This window comes from Corvus moneduloides, chromosome 5 (genome assembly GCF_009650955.1).
Source record: "Corvus moneduloides isolate bCorMon1 chromosome 5, bCorMon1.pri, whole genome shotgun sequence".
Lineage (NCBI taxonomy): Eukaryota > Metazoa > Chordata > Aves > Passeriformes > Corvidae > Corvus > Corvus moneduloides.
Window position 1 is genome coordinate 11,758,060 of NC_045480.1, and position 21,090 is coordinate 11,779,149.

The 21,090-nt window shown below is 37.3% G+C and overlaps 1 protein-coding gene across 3 annotated transcripts in view; it reads right to left on the bottom strand.

The window, feature by feature from the left end:
• Positions 1-21,090, bottom strand: part of KIAA0232 (KIAA0232 ortholog) — a 65,395-nt gene that overhangs the window by 38,446 nt on the left and 5,859 nt on the right. For 2 of the 3 annotated variants that reach the window (XM_032110387.1, XM_032110386.1), the window contains exon 2: positions 8,222-8,725. The exons of the other annotated variant lie outside the window; for it this stretch is intronic. In XM_032110387.1, coding sequence (XP_031966278.1) covers positions 8,222-8,452 — 231 coding nt within the window. In that variant the 5' untranslated portion in view covers positions 8,453-8,725. The remainder of the gene's footprint in view (positions 1-8,221; positions 8,726-21,090) is intronic. 3 annotated transcript variants of the gene reach the window in all.

Sequence of the window (21,090 nt, forward strand, 5' to 3'; positions counted from 1 at the left end):
CTGTCAAAACTAATCAATCCAAGTACAAAACCCTGTAATCTGAGTTTCTGTCAATTATAAACTTTTGCTTATAATCCAACCAGTTTGAAAGGGCAGTCTATGTGATGCTCACTAATTAGAAGTTACTTCTAGGCTAAAACTTAAGCAGAAGAAATTTGTCACACCCACTCCAAAGAATGAGAGAACATGCAAATTCTGCATCTGTTGAAATCTTATGTTTGTTGAGCAGGCTGCCTTTAGACTTTTCCCATTAAAGTAAAAGCAGAAAAGAAAATTTACCAAGACTATAGCTACAGCTATAAAGACATAGTTTTACTTACAAGTCTGACTTACACTGCAGAAAAGAAAGCCAGGAAGCCAACAGAAACTGTCACTACAGAGTCAGGGTGTCTGAAAGGAGCATGTCATGATTGGAGAAGTTATTTCGTAGCATTTATAGTTGCTTTCTTGGATTTAGAAATAAAGTTGTGTTGCAATCACCACACCACTGTAATCATCTGATTTCAGAGAATATAGGCAGCATACATCTAAGCTTGGAGAAATGTGACAGGTGTACTGTCATGCAACGGTCTATACGTAAAGAACACAAAGGAAGTATCTCAGTTATCCCCAGAATTCCAAGCAGTACAATTGTATCAGCACAGAGACAGCTGCAAATAAATCCTGACTGTTATGAGGACTCACCAACCTGGCACTTGAACTTCCATCTCTGCTTTGCATTACATAAGCCTTTGTGAGAATACATTAGTAGTCACAACAACAAAAAAGGAATGAGCAGTTCAACATGATCACACCAATACAAACGCAGCAGAGAGCTTGGAAATAGTTTCTCAGATAACCACAGTCCTTGAGAACTAATGCTTTTCTTTTGCACTAATACATGAGCTGAAGGTTCTGCAACCCTGTACAGTTTGCACAAATACAATGCCCCTGCGAGCCTACTGCTGAGCTCCAATCCCTGACACCACAATTCCTACCCCTAAAATGGAACAGAGAATACCAAGTCCATGATACTCCAAATCTGTCCCATGCCTAACAGTCACGAGACAGAGAAATACAGAACAGATCAGTTATTGCACAATTAACAAGACAAATGTCAACTAAAAATCAATAAATAAACTTCCTGAGCCACATGCTTTTACAGTAAAGACATTTCAGCTATCTTCCATTGCTTAACTGAAGAGGAATCCATATCCACCTAATTTCTCTCAAAAAACTTGACGTTATACACAAAAAAATTACTTCCCAAAATTTGAATTATATAGTCCTCAGCTACAGTCCCCCCCTTCCTAGAAAGGAATGGAGGGCAGGACCACAGCTAAGTTTTCCTCTGTGAACTTTTAAATTCAGTTATCTGAGCTTTTAGAAGGCAGTTTAACTTCTGTATTAATAAGCTTTATGGGCATAATAATTTCAAGATATAGTACAATTTCCTAAATATGATTAATTGCTCCTTTCTTTAGTTTACATGTTTATGTATGGGAAAAAGAGGAGGGTTATTCCCAATGCTGCAAACAGACACATTTCAGTGATCTAAGGAGTCAAATTAGTCATATAAAGAAGTACAGCTAAAAGTCTTAGTCTCGCAGTTCCTACCTATTCTTTTCTTCATACACTGATTTCCAAAACTTGTACTTTACACATTTAGTTGGGGCAATGACTAAAAAACTATGGTCAGAAAATTTAAGAAATTGTTCCTACAGGACAGTTATACAGCTTAATAACCAGTAACACAAATATAAACTAAATTGAAAATGCTTTGCATTCAAGAAATTTATTTGTACATGTTGCTGGTGAACTTTGAAATTTACTGACACTTGTGTGCAGCAGTCACACAGCATTTCCCTGCTGTAGCTGAACCCACTCTGCATACTGTAATGCGTTAAGAAAAAATGTGTTTGAGTGACCCCAAAGTATTTCTTAGGGATGATAAAAGAACAGGTGTAATTATACTAGAAGAAGCACTGCTATTTTTGTCAAATAGGCATACCTGCCAGATTAACACTTAACACAAGGTTAGTGGAGTACAGAGGACCAAATCCTCATTTCTCCTCCTCTCTTTAGGTTATGCATGAGACACACAAAACCCATACAGAACCCTATATCCTCTTCCCCCTAAAATATACATGTGAAAAACTAATACCTATTACTAGAATATAAATCCAGACATCAGGTCCCTCTACTGGGTTAATATGGGATGGCAGAAGAAACAGCCCACATTCCATTGGATGTGGGAGCCTAGCAAGTTCGTCCCAAGTTCAGTCACCAAAGTGTCCTGTGTCCTTAGCACATGCAAGCCAAACATAGACTAAAGTTGGCAAGGATATACCCATCCCAGGGCAGAGGGATAGGCTTCCATATAAAAGACTACCTGAATGGAACTACTTCAAATCAGTCTACAAATAATTAGTCTTCCAGCATAAAAGCCTCCCTGTTAAAAATTTTAAAAAAACAAAAGCAAAAATATCATCCTGATCACAGAAGTACATAGTTTACAGTGCAACAGCAAATTAATTCTGAGAGTTAGGAAAACATTATCTTTAAAAAAAAAAAAAAGGATATTTACTTTTGCAGGTCAGAAAAAAATTGTTAACTTCCAAAGATGATTTGAAAGAAGTAGATCAAAAGCAACAGAAGACACACGATATGGAAAGTATGCATAGCAAATGCATTTCAATCTTCCTGCTGCATGAGCAAAGGCTTACAAACAAAGCCTTTATCTCACAGAGTGTCTAGCTGTTGGGGTTAGGTTTTGGGGTTTTTTAAATAAAGGCTCTATCCCTTCAAAAGGGAGAGCAGTCTACAGGAACAAGTCTACAGCTTTAAACCACAAATTTGTTATATTCAAAACCAGCTAGGCTTACAAACAGTATATGAAAGATACAACACAGAACACTGATTTTAATACTGTACAAAGAAAGATTAATGAAATAATGTTTCACATAAAGTATGTTTTAAGGCAATGCCTTCTGCTTCACACAGATTATATTATCTTAATGCAATATTTATTGTATCACAAACTGGTTCGAGAACACATGCATCTACAAATATACTTTTAATTAGCATTTAAACAACAATTGTATCTTAACAGCACCTAGTTGGTTTGCCACTAGGAAACTGAGAGTAAGGTATTCTGATTAAAAATCAATCTAGTGTGAAGTCAAAAGGCTGTCTGAGAATGTTCAGATCTCCACCAACAGCAATTCTGTGGGTCCCCAAAAGTTAAAAACTTGACAGCAATTCCATGATTTTCTGCTTAATTTATCATTTATTCCAAAGTAAGTAAATTCAGTAATAAAATGCAAATGATGAAAGCACGTATACTTGGCAGAAACATTCTGCACTTTACTTACATTAAACAGTATGTAAATCCATATGAATTTTGTGAGGTTTTTCTTAATGGACCAAAAGTGACTAAAAATTCATTCACCTCAGCACAAAATACTGGTGGTTTCCAAACATTTTGAAGAGAGACCACTGATAGGCCTCAAATTCAAAAAAAACCAAACCAAACTGAACCAAAAAAAAACCCCTAACACGCCTAAATAATGAATACCTTATATAACATGGTTCAAGAGATTTCTTTAGTAATCTTTAGGCCATGTAGACATCTAATATATGTGTAAATCAATTTCAGAATTGTGTTCTCTAGAAAGACTGTAAGCAAGCAACATCTTTGTTTGTAGGAAAAAAAAAAGGCCAAGTCTGCCACTGAAATCCTTACTTGTCTTCTGGTAAGACAAACCTCAACTAGCCACAAAACTCCCAAAACTATTTCTATGAACTGTATCAGAGGAATCAAGGAAAACGTGCAAACCCAATTAGTACTATCTTTGTATTTTCTACTCCATCAGTTGACACTGGGGAAAAAAAAATCCCAAACAGCCTCCTCCTTCTGCCCGCTTACACCCTCCCACCAGCAATATCATTGCTGCCAAAAAAACCTGAGGGGAGAGGGAAATTTAAAAAAAAAAAAAAAGAGTGCACAGTAAGAATGAAGGACTTTTTAAGAACTTTTACATCTTAAGCTTTTAGACTCATTTCCAAAAGTAGCAAGTACGGCTTGGATAAGAATTGTGCTCTAGGTGCCAACAATAACTAAGTTACCTTCAGTACCTGAGTATTTAAAAACAAAACAAACAAATATACATTTAAAGTGTGTACATATGGAGTATTTTACAGTAATTCTTGATAGGTATGTATAACATATGTATAACTATAGCAGTCCTGAAGACTCTGGTACCACAGTACAATTTACCATAAACAAGACTCCTTTCTTGATAGTTCTCTAGTCCTTTGAAATACAGCTGGGTAAAACACACTGGCTTATAAATTTTCCCAATATTTTAATAGCTATTTCAGTTTAAGCCAATGAGTCAGAATAGGAACTGCAGACATTCCAGTAAAATTTGGTTGCAGTGTATTAGGGTTTTACTTTCACCTATGTTTTCTGTTCTTGCAAAAATCTGCTGTGAACTCTCTGCAAACTCGCGAGTTACCAATCTAACATTTTGTGATACTGAGCCTGAATCCGTATAACAATACCCAACAGAGACGATTTTAATTGAGTAAGGCATAGAATTAACACCAGTAACAAACCCAAACAAAACATAAACAAAAAAAAAAATCCCACTCACACACATATAAAGAAAAGGGAAAGGAAAACCAACACAACCCCCCCTCCCCATCCTTAATCTTATCTTCAATCCAGACATCAAACTAGCTCATAGTACCAAAACAGATAATACTGGAGAAAGCCACACAAATCTGCATTAGACTAACATTGGAGAAATCCACAGAAGTCTGCATCAGAATCAAGACCAAAATCCACATATTAAATATTACTAACAGAGCAGAAGGCAACATCCTGCTTATTCTCAAAAATAACCCTGAAGATCTAATCAATCAAGGCTCCCATATTCTTTTGAAATTCTTATTTTAACTATAAACAGAAGTGACAGATAATGCGACAACACTGATGTCTTAAATAGCTGTGTATGCCTAGTAAGGTAGGGAATGGTTTTTTTACTTATTTTTGATACTATCTTTTTGTACTTACCTGACAGAACCTCAGTCCAGACTTCAGAGTTCCATTTCCCTGCTACACCAGAATACTATAAAGAAAGCACTGAAGGAGGCTCCCTGAAGCAACTAAAACAGTGCTAATGATGCCATCAACGTTCTGAGGTGAAAAGATCTTAATGACCATCTTCAGTCTGTAACATTTCTAATGAAGATGACAATATCCATAAGATTAAGACTTCCTAAATCAGTCCTCTTCACTCCCACTCCCCAAAAAAGCAAACTGCAATGGATTGTTCCTACACATAATCCCAATGTGAGACCACACACTCCTTCTAACCTGCTCAATATAGAAGTTACTGCTATATTTGGAGGAAAAAGGGATGGCTACTCACTATTCCCAAAAAGAGAGTTGTAAAAGCAAAGAATCATAGAATCATAGGACAGCAAATCACATGGTCTATCCTTCCAAGGGAAAAGGAGCCTAGACAAGACTATCTATCACCCTGCTGCGTCTCAAAAACCTCCAGCAACAGGGACTCTATCGCATTCCCAAGGTGGCTGTTCCAGGGAATGACTGCTCTCACTACAAGAATAAAGAAAAAAACTCTTGTATCAAGATGAAACTGCACCCAGTGCAACGTGTACCCTCACTGACCCTTGTCTTCTCCATGTGAATAGAGTGCTTCAGTCCTTTTTGGAGCCATCCTCTAAACTGGAGAGAAATCATCGCACTAGGCACACTATTGAGAAGAGTTCTTTCCCTGGAAATTCTCTCATCTTTCTTAAAAATTAAAGGAATCACATGGGAGAAAAAATTCCTGAGATGCCAAGGGCCAAATTTTCAATGCGAATTAATCCGGGTTAAAGAAGCTCAGCAACTCTAAGTATTTCACTCTTAAATTACTTCTCATTTAGATATTTAATTCCTGTTCTCTTCCTTGACTTCTATTTGTAAACAACACTAGTATATGTTCTTCCCCTTTGTCTTAACTGCACCCATCACCAAAATTGGATTGAAATTGCTTATATGTAAATACATGTTTTAGAGTAAAGATTTTCTTGTTTCTGAATAACTTTGCTAAACCAAAACTAATTTAAAATGTCAGGTGATACAAAGAACCAGTAAGCAATAAGTAAAATAAAAATAAATTTAAAAATAAATTTTAAAATAAATAATAAAATAAATAACAAAACAAGCATGTGTGTTTAAAGATTTCCCCAATTTTCCTCGTAAGAAATTTGTACTTGCAAGCTTTAAAGACTACTCTATTTGAAAAAGGAATTAGGGAGCAGTATGTTTCATAACAGGTGCATTTAATCATTATTACAAAATGTAATCCCGAAACTAAATTGATATTAGGTCTCAAAACTTTGAAAATGGTTACTTGAAGTAGGGCGAACAAATGCAGTAAAAGTATGCTATAAACAGGATCAAATTGGAGGAGGTGGAAAAGAAACTTCCAGCTTCAAAGCTCAATGGTGTTTCAGAAGACATCCTGTACATTGGTACCACAGCACCCACTCAGCAACACAGGTGCTTGACAGGTTTTGGCTACCCAGTCAGCATGTGGTATTCTTCTCTCTTTGGCTCATTAGGTCCAGATAATCATCTTGGTAAAAGAACAGACACACTCCTCAAAGCTCTCTTATCAAACTCACAAGGGATCCAGTTAAGGTATCAAAATGAGAAATAAACTGAATGAGATTTTCATAATATAGTTACCCTGCTTCTTGCAAAGCCTGATAAAAAGAAAACTAATTTTGGCACTTCAGTAACTTGAAATATCACAGTAGCGACTTCAAAGTTATGACTGTGGTCTGAAATGGACTGAAAAGAAACACGTCTTCACTTTGCCCAATGCCACTGGCCTATCTCTAAAGCTCCTCAAGTTCTCATGTGGTTTCAATTAGTTTGCTTTTTAATGTCCTCATCCCACATGCTCCTTTCAAACAGGTTTTGGAACCTTTTTCTGCCCCCTTCTAAAATACAGCTATTCATGTCTGACCAAGACGTACATGTTAAGGTACATTTCAGAAAGTGCTTACACTGGGTTTTTTAAATTATTATTATTATTATTAATAATCATAGGGGTGTTGCTGATGACACCTACTGCTGCCAGATACACTTTTGAACAAAAAGATACAGGTTTTCTGGTTTGCACAAGGGAAGCATGAAGGCTTTTATGCACAGTTATGGTTGCTACAAGTTCAAAAACTGGCAGCATCTGACATTAATTTTTTCTGCTTCAGTTCCATTTATATCTATCTCAATAACCTGCTCTGCTCTTGCTGGATTTTTAAAAAGATAAACTAGGTAACAATGGAAGTTCTGAAGCAGTTAGGTAGCAATGTACGAAGTATAACCATAACAACAGCAATGAAAAAGAACTAATAATTAAGGTATCAAAACATAGGTATTTGGTTTCCTTCATGTCACCACAGCCATGTTCTAAGACAAAGTCTATGTTTAACAGCATTGTCACCCCTTTTTGAAAACACTGTCATTTCCCCAAGTCCTGAATTCATAAAACTCCACTATTAAAAGTATTTCGATACAGGTTCATGATGCAGAGGAATTAAAAAAAAATAAAAAAAGAAAAAAGGTATTGAGACTGAACAGTATGTTCTAGGGTCACAACTCTCTTGGATGCTTTGTATCAGCATTCAGCATTAACATTACTTTAGACGAGATGAATATAGTGTGCATAACAATGTATTCCAAATACCTGAACACTAAAAAATATTTGGGGAGGTGTTAATTCCTTACTGAAAATAGCACAAAATGAAATCCATGGGAAGTGAGGGAGGAGGTCTACAAACTACTGTGGAGCTGGGCAATTTGACACACAGTTTACAAGAATTACATTAGTTTACTAATGCTCCGATAGTAAATTAAGCTTATCACAAGTAGTGATGGTCTGCATTTATGACACAGAATATTCCAGTGTTAACAATTCTGATATCGATTGTAGTCAAGTGAAAACATTTTTTAATGTAATTACCCATACAGCAACCTAACTACTTTAATCTCAGTTCACCCATCAAATCTGACTCCTGCGTGGTTCATACCCTCCTTCCACCCACACACTTAAAGACAACCACCCCCCCCAACTGAGGCATACCCAGGTATAATACACAAAACATAACTGGTACAAAAACTCACTTTCACTGGACAACATCTAAAATATGTAAATACCTGTTCCTGCAGGTCGTAGTCATAGCTATCATGCAGCAGAAGACTGAGGACATACCGAGTATAAATCATGGCATCAATGCCACACTTCTCTAGCTCTTGTCCCAGCCAGGTCTGCACTGGACCCAAAGCATGTAGCAGAGACATTTCAGAAACAGATACAGGGCCTGGATAAGAGCTTGAGGAGCTTTCAGATGGCAAACCATCCACAACAACTGTACAGATAGGGCGCATGAATCTAGGTGGTTGGCATCCTTATAACGTGAAGCATTTTCTGTAGTTGATTTTCCGTCGATATCTGGAGGTGATTTTCACTCCAGTAAATAGGAGAGAGGCTTGACTTCTAGGACAATCATTTATATTTCCTGGCTGTTAGCCGACTAGAGACGAACATCACTCTTCAGGCATGACCAGTGAATAAACTAAATCCTAATAGCAAACACATATGTAGATGTGTTTTTCTACCTTAATTTCACATTGAGGCCAGATGCAAGTCCCCAGCAGGACCTATAAAGAGGAAAAAATGATAAGTTGTGATAATATGTATCCATACATGAATAAATTAAACAGTGAAAAAAAACATCCAAAGTAGAAAGCAGTCATTTACATACTGCTTACTCCAAACATATAGTACATCTACTCAATGTCATTTTGAAGAGTGACAGGAATTATTCCAAGTTTAAAGGTGACTTTTAGAAAAAGTACTTTTTACTGCTGGAAGAGAGACTTTCATCAAAGACTTCACAATTAACCTGTCAATTGAAATATAAGTCTGACCTAGCTTTATGGGAAAGCTGAGATTTTATTACTTTCACTATCAGCTGAAAAAATCCCACCTCCATTAAAAAAAAAACCAACTATGTTAGTTTGAATAAAGACTGACAGCATATTTGGCATCACTAGAAGACAATATAATCCTACTGTTTTGCAGTGATACCCACTTTCCAGAAATGAAAAAAAGTAAAGTATTTTGTTTATAAAACACTGAATTAATGAAATTCATCTGACCAGAAGTTTCATAAATCCTACTACTAAAGAGTTACTACTACCTTCAGGTTCAGGTTTTTTGGTGGCGGTGGTTTTTTCGTAGGTTTTTTTGTAGTTTCAATTATTTGCCTTGTATAAGGACAGTAAAACATTTTATCATCCAGAATCTGTCCTTATAAAAATGTAAATCCCTGGAATAACTTCAAAAATTTGAGCAGAATATCATTTATCTGTGCCAAAAAATAACATTTAACCCTCTTTACACAAAGCATACACTTGTCTTACCTGAGAGCTTAAACTCTAAACCATATCCTAAAATAGACAAACTATCCTAAGATTTTTACCACCCACAATCACAAATCAATCTTGGTAAGCAAGGGGCAGAAGGTGCAAGCACCACACACGTCAGCATTCTGCTCTCAAACGCAGAAGATGTCAGCCCAAAAAAGGCATTTTTGGATTGGTCTACTTATCAACCACATGCCAATCTGGCATTTGTGTAGGCCTTCTCTCTCCTCTCCAGCTTCTTAGCATGAGAAAACAAAGCTCAAATCCAAGCAGGAAATATCCCTTCACTGAAAGGAAACAAAACAGACTCAAGTGACTAAGCAAAATCTACTGTTTTGTTTCAACCCCACTTCAAGATAACCAACACACCTACAATAGACATCACCTAATACAACTATCTGAACTATACACTGGGGGTAGCATTTCATGTGCACAGCATGTGCTCTGTGGCCAAACAAAACTAAAAGTTGATAAATGTCAACAACAAAAGATGATAGATTTTAGGAGCTTTCTTTGCACCACCACCCAGATACAACTGTATATTCCAGATTTTACTGACTCAGCTGCCACATCACCAAAAAGAAACCCATTATGATCAGTTAGTACGGAGTTCACAAAACCCTACTCTCTCCTGAAGTGACCTTACTGCTCTGGGGGCAGTGTTCATTTTGAGAAAGGATGTAACACAACATTATTCAATCTTTCTCAGCAAAATGTTTCAATTAGTCAGAATCTTTTAAGTAAGCACAAATAACAGTAGGTAGAAACATGCTGCAAGGCACTGGATGTTACTGCTTCATCACATAATTAGAGAACAGAAAGTATAAGAAAAGTCTAATGTTGTGACCCAAGGTAGTCCAAATCCAAGAGCCACAGGTCCAAACTCTTAAGTCCATACTTCCTTAACTGTTGAAGAACAATATTCCAGAGGATCTGTTTAGTCCTGTTGGCTCTCCACAGCACAGCATGTGATGAATGCTCTCCCTAAGTCAATGCTACAGTCCCTGTCAGCCCCCCACATCCCATATTTCATAGATATGGGAAAACTGACACTCTTCATTTATCTTTCTTGAGACACGGTGCAGAACTACCTAAACAGGAGCTCCCTCCTGTTCAAGGGAACAGGAGCCTTAATCTATCCCATTGCTACCAGTTTGATGCCAGAGCCAGCAAAAGATGCTCAGAGCCTGGAAACGGATCGTAGGTCAGCAGGAGAGCACTTGAAGAGCAGCACAAAGGAATTCCTGCCACTCTGGCCAGTAAGTCAGCTTTATTGGGAGCCCAGCTTAAATGCCTGTATGAAAACGCGCATAGCAAAGGCAATAAAAAAAAGAAAGTTAGAGACATGTACATGCCTGCAAGGCTATCATCTTACAGGCATCACTGAGACATGGTGGGATGACTCCTATGACTGGAGTGTTGGAAGGCTGGAATGGAAGGATGCAGGGTGTTTAGGAAGGACAGGTATGGGAGACAAGTAGGGGATGTTACCGTCTATGTCAGTGACCACCCGGAGTGCACGGAACTCTGCCTTGGAATGAAAGGGAGGGCAGGGACAGGTTATGTCATACTAGGGGTCTGTTACAGGCTCCCTGCCAAGGACGACCAAGCTATGAAGCCCTCTATAGACAGACAGGAGCAGCCTCACACTCACAAGCCCTGGTCCTCGTGGGGGACTTCAACCACCCCCATATCTGTTAGAGGGACAACACAGGAGAGCATAGACAATCCAGGACCAGGAGGTGCCTGGAATGTGATGATGATACCTTCCTTTCCCAAGTCAGAGAAGCCAGCAAGGAGAGGTGCTAGGCTGGGTCTTCTTCTCACCAAAACATTGGGGCTGCTGGGGAACGTGAAGCTCAAGGGCAGCCTGGGCTGCAGTGACCATGAAATGGTGGAGCTCAAGATCCTTAGGGCAGCAAGGGTGCACAGCAAGCTTACAGTCCCGGACTCTAGGAGAGCACAGTCTGGCATTCTCAGGGATCTGCTTGGTAGAATCCCCGGAGGGAAGAAGGGCCAAAGAAAACTGGTAAATATTCAAGGATCATCTCCTTCAGACTCAGGAGTGACACATGCCTACCAAAGGAAGTCAGGCAAAACACCAGGCACATGCATGGTTAAACAAGGAGCTCCTGGACAAACACAAGAAGAAAAAGGAAGCCTACACAGGGTGGAAGCAAGGACAGGTGACTTGGGAGGAATAGAGAGAAATTGTCCAAGCAGCCAGGAATCTGGTTAGGAAAGGTAAAGCCCCAACAGAATTACATCTGGCCAGGAACACCAAGCTTCTTGAAGCTTCTATACAAGAAAAAGCTTCTATAGGTATATCAGTGAAAAAAGGGGCCATCTCTCAAAGGAGACCAAGGACATGGACAATATGGGGTATTTAATGACTTTTTTATCATGGTCTTCACTAGCAAGTGCTCCAGACGCACTGCCCCACTCGCAGGAGGCAAATGTGGGGACTGGGAGAATGAAGAACTGCCCCCTGCAGGACAAGGTCCGATTTGAGACCATCTAAGGAACCTGAAGGTACATGAGTCCCTGGAACCTGATGAAATGCATCCCCAGGTTCTGTGGGAACTTAAAAGAGGCTTGGAAGAAAAACAGGGACAGACTTTTTATGAGGGTCTGTAGTGACAGGTTTTTTTTTAAACTAAAATCAGTTTTTTTTTAAACTAAAAACTGATAGATTTAGGTTGGACATAAGGAAGATATTTTTTACATTGAAGGGGTTTGACAATGAACAACTTGTCCAGAGAAGTTGTGCATGATCTATTCCAAGTATTTAAGGTCAGGCTGGGCAGGGTTTTGACAATCATATCTAATGAAAGAGGTTCCTGCCCACAGAAGTGACACATTGTTTAGGTCCTTAGCACCTAGTAAGGACCGAGTTTATCCTTCAGCTTTTCCCTGAATGAGATGATATTGTGGCCTCTCTTTTCTATCTTAACACTTATTTAAGTGAGGCATTTGAGAAATTCAGTTCTTGAGATCTAGGCTAACAAAATTTGATTGACTTCAGCTGACCAGTTAAAGTGTGTCTTGCTTTTATTAGATGGGAAGGAGAGGAAAGACACAGCAAGAGAGAGACACATTCTAAGAGAAATCATGAAATCAGACAACAGAATTTTTGTAATTTGTATTGCAGTCCAGTTTTTTTGAATATCATATTGTCACCTCATCTAACATTCAGTTACATGATATAAAAACTGGAAATCTAAACAAATTTCTTAAATATTATTTAAGAGTTCTCATTTTACAACTCTCAAGTACTTTGTTTCACAGATGGTCCAAAACATTTCCATTATGTTTTAGAATTAACAAAATTTCATAGAGTATTTTCCCATCCCAGTACTAGAGAGACTTTTCATATCAAATTAATACAAGTCACTCAAAGAGCAAACATTTCTACTGATAGATGTGAAGCTTGATTTTAGAGATAACACATTCTGACAAATAAGTTATTATCTCTCTTATATCTATTTCACACCGTCTCACTAAAAATAATTTTTCCATCCTCACAAGACCAAGGCTAATCTGAACAGAGGGAGCACATTACAGCCTAAATAATTAGTGGAAGACTAGTTATTTTAACTAAGTCAGAAAGAATTCTCCATTTCCAGCTATAAAATATGACAGATGGACATGCCTTATAACAAGAATTACCAAATAAAAATTTCAACATCTGTATCAATACTTTCTGAAAACTACTTTTTATTTACAAAGTAAAAAATGCATGTTTAAATTATTTCAAAATAATTTCTCCTTACTCCAGTTCTTAGTATATTTTTTCCTTTTAAGTAACCTTCAGTTTTTGCAATACTAATCAATGACCTTAACAAGGTCACACTAGATAAACTGTTAGCAGCTTAACCACTAGAGGCACAAGACCCAATTTATGAAGTGTCTTGTAAAAGAATGAGAACACAGCATTGTGTAAGAACTCAGATTTTTCAACTTAGACTACCTTAGAATACATGTATTTCTCAAAATTCTATTCAGGGTGACAGACACTAAACACTCTTTTGATCTACAATAGACACCAGAAGAAAATAACTAAGCTTTAGTCTCCTGAGATCTAGCTATGGCAAAGCAACAACTTTAAATAACCTACAGCAAGCAACAGAAAGGAGATCAATGGTACAGAAAGTGAAGGTGGAGCACTCCAGGTTTGTTTCCTACAACAGAGTTGCTCTTTCATGGTAAATAACCTTTTTTGAAGACTGAGTAATCTAGTCTTCCCTGTATAATAATTCGAATACCGGTACTGTCATAACAAATACACAGAACTTTTTTTTTTTTAAGTGCCTTGGAACTACAATAATGAAAGCAACACAAACAGCTTCTTATGGCAGTTGTTGTCTATGGAATACAGGATGACAGCATAAAATCAGAGATTACCAGAGAGTGCAGTAAAAGAAAGGTATCATAAATCACTCTTCAATGAAGCTCAATACAAGCTCATCAAGAAAGTGCTAATGTATGGATTATCAACAGAAAGATTAACCAAAAGTTCATGCCAAACAAGACAATTCCATGTCTTTAACAGGTTTTTTTTCCTCCATAGTGTCTTTCATACTACTAGAAAACAGTAACCAAAGCCAAACCACAAAACCCACTGAAATCTAAGGTAACCTCATCTCTATTTTATCAGCACCAAGAGGCCTCTGAAAATTGTGAATTCACACAGCAAGGTCCTAAACCAACATTTTTTGTAAATGAAAAACCCCAAAACAATCCAATGATTTAACAAGCTTTCAAGTTTTCTTAAATATCAACTTTTAAAGTACTAGAAGATACTGGAATAAGAGTAAAAACTATACCCCTTACAATTGTATAGGTACAGGTAAACTAAAGTTCCACAGACAATGTCTTAGAGATCATAAAACGTAACTTGAAAAGGAAGCAAATTGTCTGCAGGCGTAAATTCACTACACTGGGGTCTATACCATCAGTAGGGAAAAAAAAAAGTTACTGGATAACATATTGAAAGAGGTTGAAAACTAATATGCTCTTTACTTGCATGATCTGCAAGTGAGTCTCTCAAAACTCAAATTTACTCTTTACACATTTTGATACATTACTACAGAGGAGCTGATCTCTTGGATAAAGCTATAGATGCTACTTTTCCTTCCTTCAAGTACCAAGAAGGGAAAACATCTGTTTCCAGTGTTTCATTCTGCCTACTGCTACATGTTAACAATTACACCAACCACATTGTCACACAATAGTTAAATCATAACTGCTGTTTCATACAAAGTTTCCTCCACTATTCTTTGAAATACACCAGTACATTACAGAGTTTAAATTAACAGCTCTCATTTCAACAGTTCTTTTTCTCCATTTTGACAGCATATGACAGTCATTCAACGAACGGAGAAAAAAAGATCATATACTTCTTAATTTTTTTTTTTTAATGTGGATAGAAGCGTCCACATTTTTTAATCAGGACAATATTTTTCAACGTAGTGTTTTCCTACAGAATAGTTTTATTAAAAGCAAACAATCTGTCCTCTCTCTGGCAACTACAGGTATGGAAAAAATATGGAAATCCTAATTAGTATAAAAAAAAGTAAAAATTTTATCAAGTTTGGTCAACAACATACTAAAATCATATATACAATGCAGTAAATTTCAGTCCCCTTTAGAAGACTGATAATCAAAAGCATGACCACATTATATGATGGCAACAGAATTCCAAATTGTTCTTATATATTATGGAAGAATCTGCAATTTTACCCTAATTCTTTTGTTTCTTTCCATGAAAAAACTGAACAAATCCTTAACATACAAACCGAGCAGCCACACAATGGGGAAGGCACTGTCAAAGCCCAAAAACAAAGCCTATTTAAAGTCTAGCAAACAATGGAATCTGTGTGCTTAATAAATTTCACATGGTATTTAAAAAACATGCGAATTCAGAAGTAAGAGAAGTTGTTATTTTTTAACCACATTCCTTGATAATCTAAGAAACCTGGCTGTGTAGTCTTCAGAGCAAAGACAGCTTTTTTATGCACTGGTGATATTTGATGTTATTGCACAACAAACAGCAAGAGCAGGGGCTTGATTCATGACCAAGGCACTGAAACACTATTGTAAAACAAAAAAAAAACTATAATGCTTATGGCTCTCTCTTCATCTCAGTTCATGCAATTCCTGACTCAACATTTCAGAAATATTGTCCGGCCATGAGAAACACCTGGCTGGAATCAAAGCACCATAAGTGGTCAGAAGCATAAAAGCAGCCCTGTGAATCAACTTTAAATATACACAGAACCATCTTTTTTAAGACGCATTACCAAGAGATGCAAGCATGATACAGTCTTACTTGTAATGGGTTTACATTTTATAGGGGACTGATGTCTAACAGGGCTGGGCTTATGGTTCTAGTGTAACTCAAGTCAGAGAACCCACAGGGGAGACAGAAACTAGTGTGTGGGTGTTACTGCAGGATTTTTTTCCTTACAAATCTGCAAGCTTATTTTCATAACACCAAATGAAAATCTGAAGCTGCTAATCCCATATAAAAGCTTAATGGAATTACTCAAAGGATTCAAGAGCTACCACATAAGCCTCAGTTACTTAGGTTAGCAAAGAAAAAGAACAGATACAATCAAGATGACACCAGGGGAAGTCACCAGCACAGTTCTGAAGGATTCTGAACTGGGACCTGCATTATCTGATAAATTCCTAAGGGGCCTGGAAGATGAGATGGGTGACACAGTTAAGAAGCTACCAAAGGACAGCAAGTGATCAGGGATAGTGACTATAGAGTAACTGAAAAAATGCAGGAGGACATTATGAAACTGGATTGGGCAATAAAAAGGCAAACAAAATTTAGCATAGGTAAACTCGAAATGGAGCAATAAGCACCTGATGCTATTCATGCATAAATCAATGAGTTGTGAGGTATTAATCCATGTCTATCCATGGATAGAGACTGACTGTTCAATGTCTATTTTTTGTTAATAGAAAGTACTAATGAGTTAGTAAGATCTACATACAAAAATTCACACAACAGCTACTAGAATTCCTTGCCAAAAGATACTGAAGACTCAAAAAAAATTTAAAATTAGATGGCCTTCAACGGAAATTGAGTAAGAGAGATCCCTTGAGAGTTTCCAACTTGACAAAGCATATCAGGGTCAGGAAATCCCTTAGGCTGAAAATAGTGTATGGCTGAGGGAGTATTTAGGAGAGGTATCATTCTCCCTGTTCAGTTTTTGTCCCTAACTGCTCCTTTAGAGATGATGTTGCAGGCAAGTACTGGGTTTGTCAAAGTCTTTCGTCTGAACCAGTACAGCTGTTCTTATAAAACATTTATGTTTACCATCATACAAGAACGACACTTCAAAAAACAGTTGCTGGAGAAGTTCAATAAGATGATCCACTCACAGGGCCGCACATTATTAACACACAAGAACTTTGCTACAAGATGTCAAAATACCAATCCTGTCAGGGAGCAAAAACTGAGCTATGGGAAACAACTGTTAATGGACCACAGAATTAGCAGGTGAGACACTTGCACTAGGGGGTCAGCTGCATATCAAAGACCCCAAATTCTTGTAATCTGTGTATTCTTCACTTCTGCAAAACAAATATATATATAAGCTGGAAAATGCAAAATTTTTAAGCTAAGAAAAAAAAAAAGGCAAGACATAAAGGGGAAAAAGCATGACAACAACAAAACCTGCAGACACTGTGTACACCCCAAAACTTAATCATTTCATAGAATTGCAAGGTTTGAATGTGCCTTCATAAGCAAGACTCTTTTGGAAAGGTCCTCGTTATATACAGCAGACTTGTAAAGAATCATCTCTGCGGAGTGGAGACTTATGAAGCAGTCCTTCAGTACATCTAATACAACTTTAAAAAATTCATTAATAAGCCTAATAGTTGGCAAGTTTTGCAGATCATGGTTCAGTGGGAGCCTTGATAATTTAGGAAGCAAATTTTATCTTCAAGATGGAAGTATTTCTATTTCATAGCATCACTCAAGAAACTGTTTCAGGAGGTCAACTCAATAGCAAAGCTGCATTGAAAAAAAACCCAAAAGCAAGCATTTCATTATGCAGCACATAGACACCATTTCTGTTTCAATAAACAGAATGGAGCTCAGAGCATTTCTGACAAAATAAAATTCGACAAATAAAACAATCTCTGGTACCACAGATTATGCAATTGCACCAGGTAAGTTTAAGTACAGCACATCTGTAACTTGCAACCCCCTCAACCCAAAGAGTTGTATCTCAAAAAATTTTGCTATTTAAGAAGGACTTAAAACTGTTAAAAACACCTGCATTGATCAGATTTGAGAAATTGAAAGATTGTCAGAATCTACAGAAGTGAAATGCTGCTTCGCTATTTTCAAATGCCCAGCTGCCATTAACAATGGCAACAATTACATTATTTAAGTAAGAATTTGTCCTAAAGATTATCCAACTACCAATAGAGTCCTAATAATTCCATTCTATCCTTAAAAAACAACATAAACTGAAATGACAAATATTTTTTCCAATTTAGTTTGTTACTGTGTACTGGTGTTTGAACCAAACTTTACTTTGTTTAAACGTGACTATTTTTTTTAAATCTTATCTGAAAAAAGAAAAATGCATACATATAACATAACATAGATGTATGATAACTTTTTAGAAGTTTAAAAATACAAATCAGCATCTAATGACAAAGAATTTAGGTAAACATTTTTCATATTAAAAATTAATTAAAACTAGTACCAGTTTGCAAAAACCAGAAGTGATCATTTTTATAGGAGCAGTAACTAACTTTCAAGAGAACAACAGCAGCAGCATTTTGACAGAGAAACCCGTGTGGATGACTTAAAGGTGAGTTAGTGTAACAGGAACTGCACCACCACTGCACATTGCCACTAAGAGAGGACAAGACATTCCACTGTTTCTCTCATCCTCCCGTCCATGTTCCCACCCTCTTGTCCTGTACTTAACACATCCACTCTGCGGTTGCAGGGACTAACTGTATCAGCTTTTTGTTCCAAATGGAAAGATTTCATTTTTGGCAACCCAGTCTTCAAAAAATACAAATCTGTGATCAACTCACTCTCTCACCACAAAATTTCTAGATCTGGCATAAGAGAGGAAGTGGGGTTGCCCCTTTCAGCAGCAACCCACTATTAGATCCACTTAAGAATAACAAGAAAACATTAGGAAGGCAGAATGCAGAAACTACATTTTAGCTAATTTAAATCCAAGTCTTTCAGACAACGATTATTCTTAGGAACTTCGAAGTGTGGAAGCCAATCCAGGTACTTCAGCAGGTAGGATATTTACTTCCAATATTTATACAGAAATTCCCTAGGCACCCATGCAACCATACCCTGTACTTGTAGCATTCAGCAGATTCAGCCTCAAACAGTAGCCTGGCAATGACAAAGAAATTACTGGTTGCTTCAGATTTGCTGAGAGAGGCAGGTGTTGCACTGTAACTAACTGAGAATAGGACGGATCACCCAAGTGTGGAGAATCCAAGAGAATATGTGGTAGTGCAGAAGGCAGCGTATGTGGACCTCCGAAACACTGAGAGGCATTGCCTCACCTCATACTTCACTCTCCACTCATCAGTGTAATTTCAGTACCACTGACATCAGCTTTCAGACCTTCCTGCTACATTTCTTTTACCATTGAAGAGTGCTATGATTCAAGTTTTTCAGTTTAAACTTGCAGATCTTATCAGTGTACCAGAACAATGCCAGAGACAAGCATCTTGCTCTCCTCCCTGTTTACCTCAAGTCTATTACGCAGGGATTACCTGGATGGGCTGCTACTGGGCCTGAGAGATCCTGGGGAGAAATACTTTTCTAGATGCAACTTCAAGGAGGAGATAGCTACAGTCTTTTCTGTTCAGTCCCATGAGAATCTTCACGGGGACACTATTTATCAAAAGCAGTATCTTTCACTATGTACACAAGCAACAGACCACACATCATTGATTACCACCATCATACTTCAACAACACTTTCTCAGATTTAGGGAAACATAAATGGAGTTAATACACACCAAAACCAAATAGAACTACGATCACACAGATGCACATATTTTAAGTTCAGCAAGACATTTATCTTCAGGATTTTTGGCATGTAAAATCTGTAAGCTTTCTACTACTTGTGTCTCACTATATTTACCAGCCTTAGTATCATCACCTAGAATATATGCAGGACTTAAAAACACAACACAGGATGCACTCAAGTAATGGAAAGACCAGATGCACGTTCTTGACCATTTGATCATTTTCTTTCCTGCCCTCCTGATGTCCTTTATTTACTCAACTTCTGGAGCAGTTCAAACTATCTGTTACCAACAGGTACTTGCCTGCATTTGAAATCCATTCCCAAGTGGGATGCTAATGCTTGGAGGCCCAAGCACCAAGTTACACGTGTGTGCATTAAAACAGACGTGACCCTGGTTCTGAACACCTCAGTGAGCAGACACAGGCACCTGTGTGCCCCAACACGTGTTGTAGACGCCTTCAAGGCACAGGTAGCCACCAGGTGGAACCGTACCCCAGGCCATCAGTGGGGCCACCCTGATAAAATATTCAGTGCTGTTCATACCAGCTGGCCACTTTTGTAGTGCAACCATACAAGATTTATTTCAATTGATGTACAATTTACTCTTAGGCACACACTGCATCTTTCAGTCGGGCAAGGAAAAGGAGAATGAATTATGAATGCCAATGATCCAACCACCAGTGTTCATTTAAAGGCTGTGATATTTGTCCTGCTATTTATACTTCCAAGGTTAATAATCCAGCTGTATACAAACAGCTAACTAGTTAAAGACCACACTATACATTTTACTCTGGTTTATTAATTTCTTTAATTCGTATGAAGGTCTTTTCTGAATACTTACCATTGATGTTTTTTATACTTGGTCTGCATTTCAGGGAGCTAATTACTGCCTTGTTGAAAAGCTTTAAATAGCCTCATGAAGAGTTTAAAAACAAATATAACTTCACCTAACTACATAGTCTTTTCAACAGTTATTTTAATTAAAAAAAGGTTACCATAAATTAAGTTGAAAGCCACATATAGACAATATTTTCATTAATAACTGTGTAAAAACTTACAAGATGTGTCAGCCACAGGAGGCTCAGTAAATGCAAAGGGTTCTGACAAGCTGCATTTGCAATACCTACTACTTAGCCAGCAGAGAAGTTACTGACTTTACCACACATAAAATATGGCAGGCCTACAAAGAAAATTGTTTCCAATACTTTTCTCCTGCCCCTCTACCACCTTTAATTTTTATTCCAAAATATTAGTAAATTAATTTCTATCTATTTATGAAATTGAGATCTGAAGTAGGATACTCTTCAATTTTGAAGAGAATAGCAAGTCACATGAAATAATTCCTATTTTAACATTTTAATGAATTTGCATAGGCATTGACTGTTTAGCTTATGTTGTAAGGCTGCCAGGCTGTCTTTTTCCATAAAAACAGTGGCGATATTTGTTACCATGTCTCCACTTTTATGATTAAGTATATTGCCTAAAAAACGCTACTTATTAAAAAAAAAATTTACTAACTGAACAGGTAGGACAGTTTAATATTGCTCTTAAA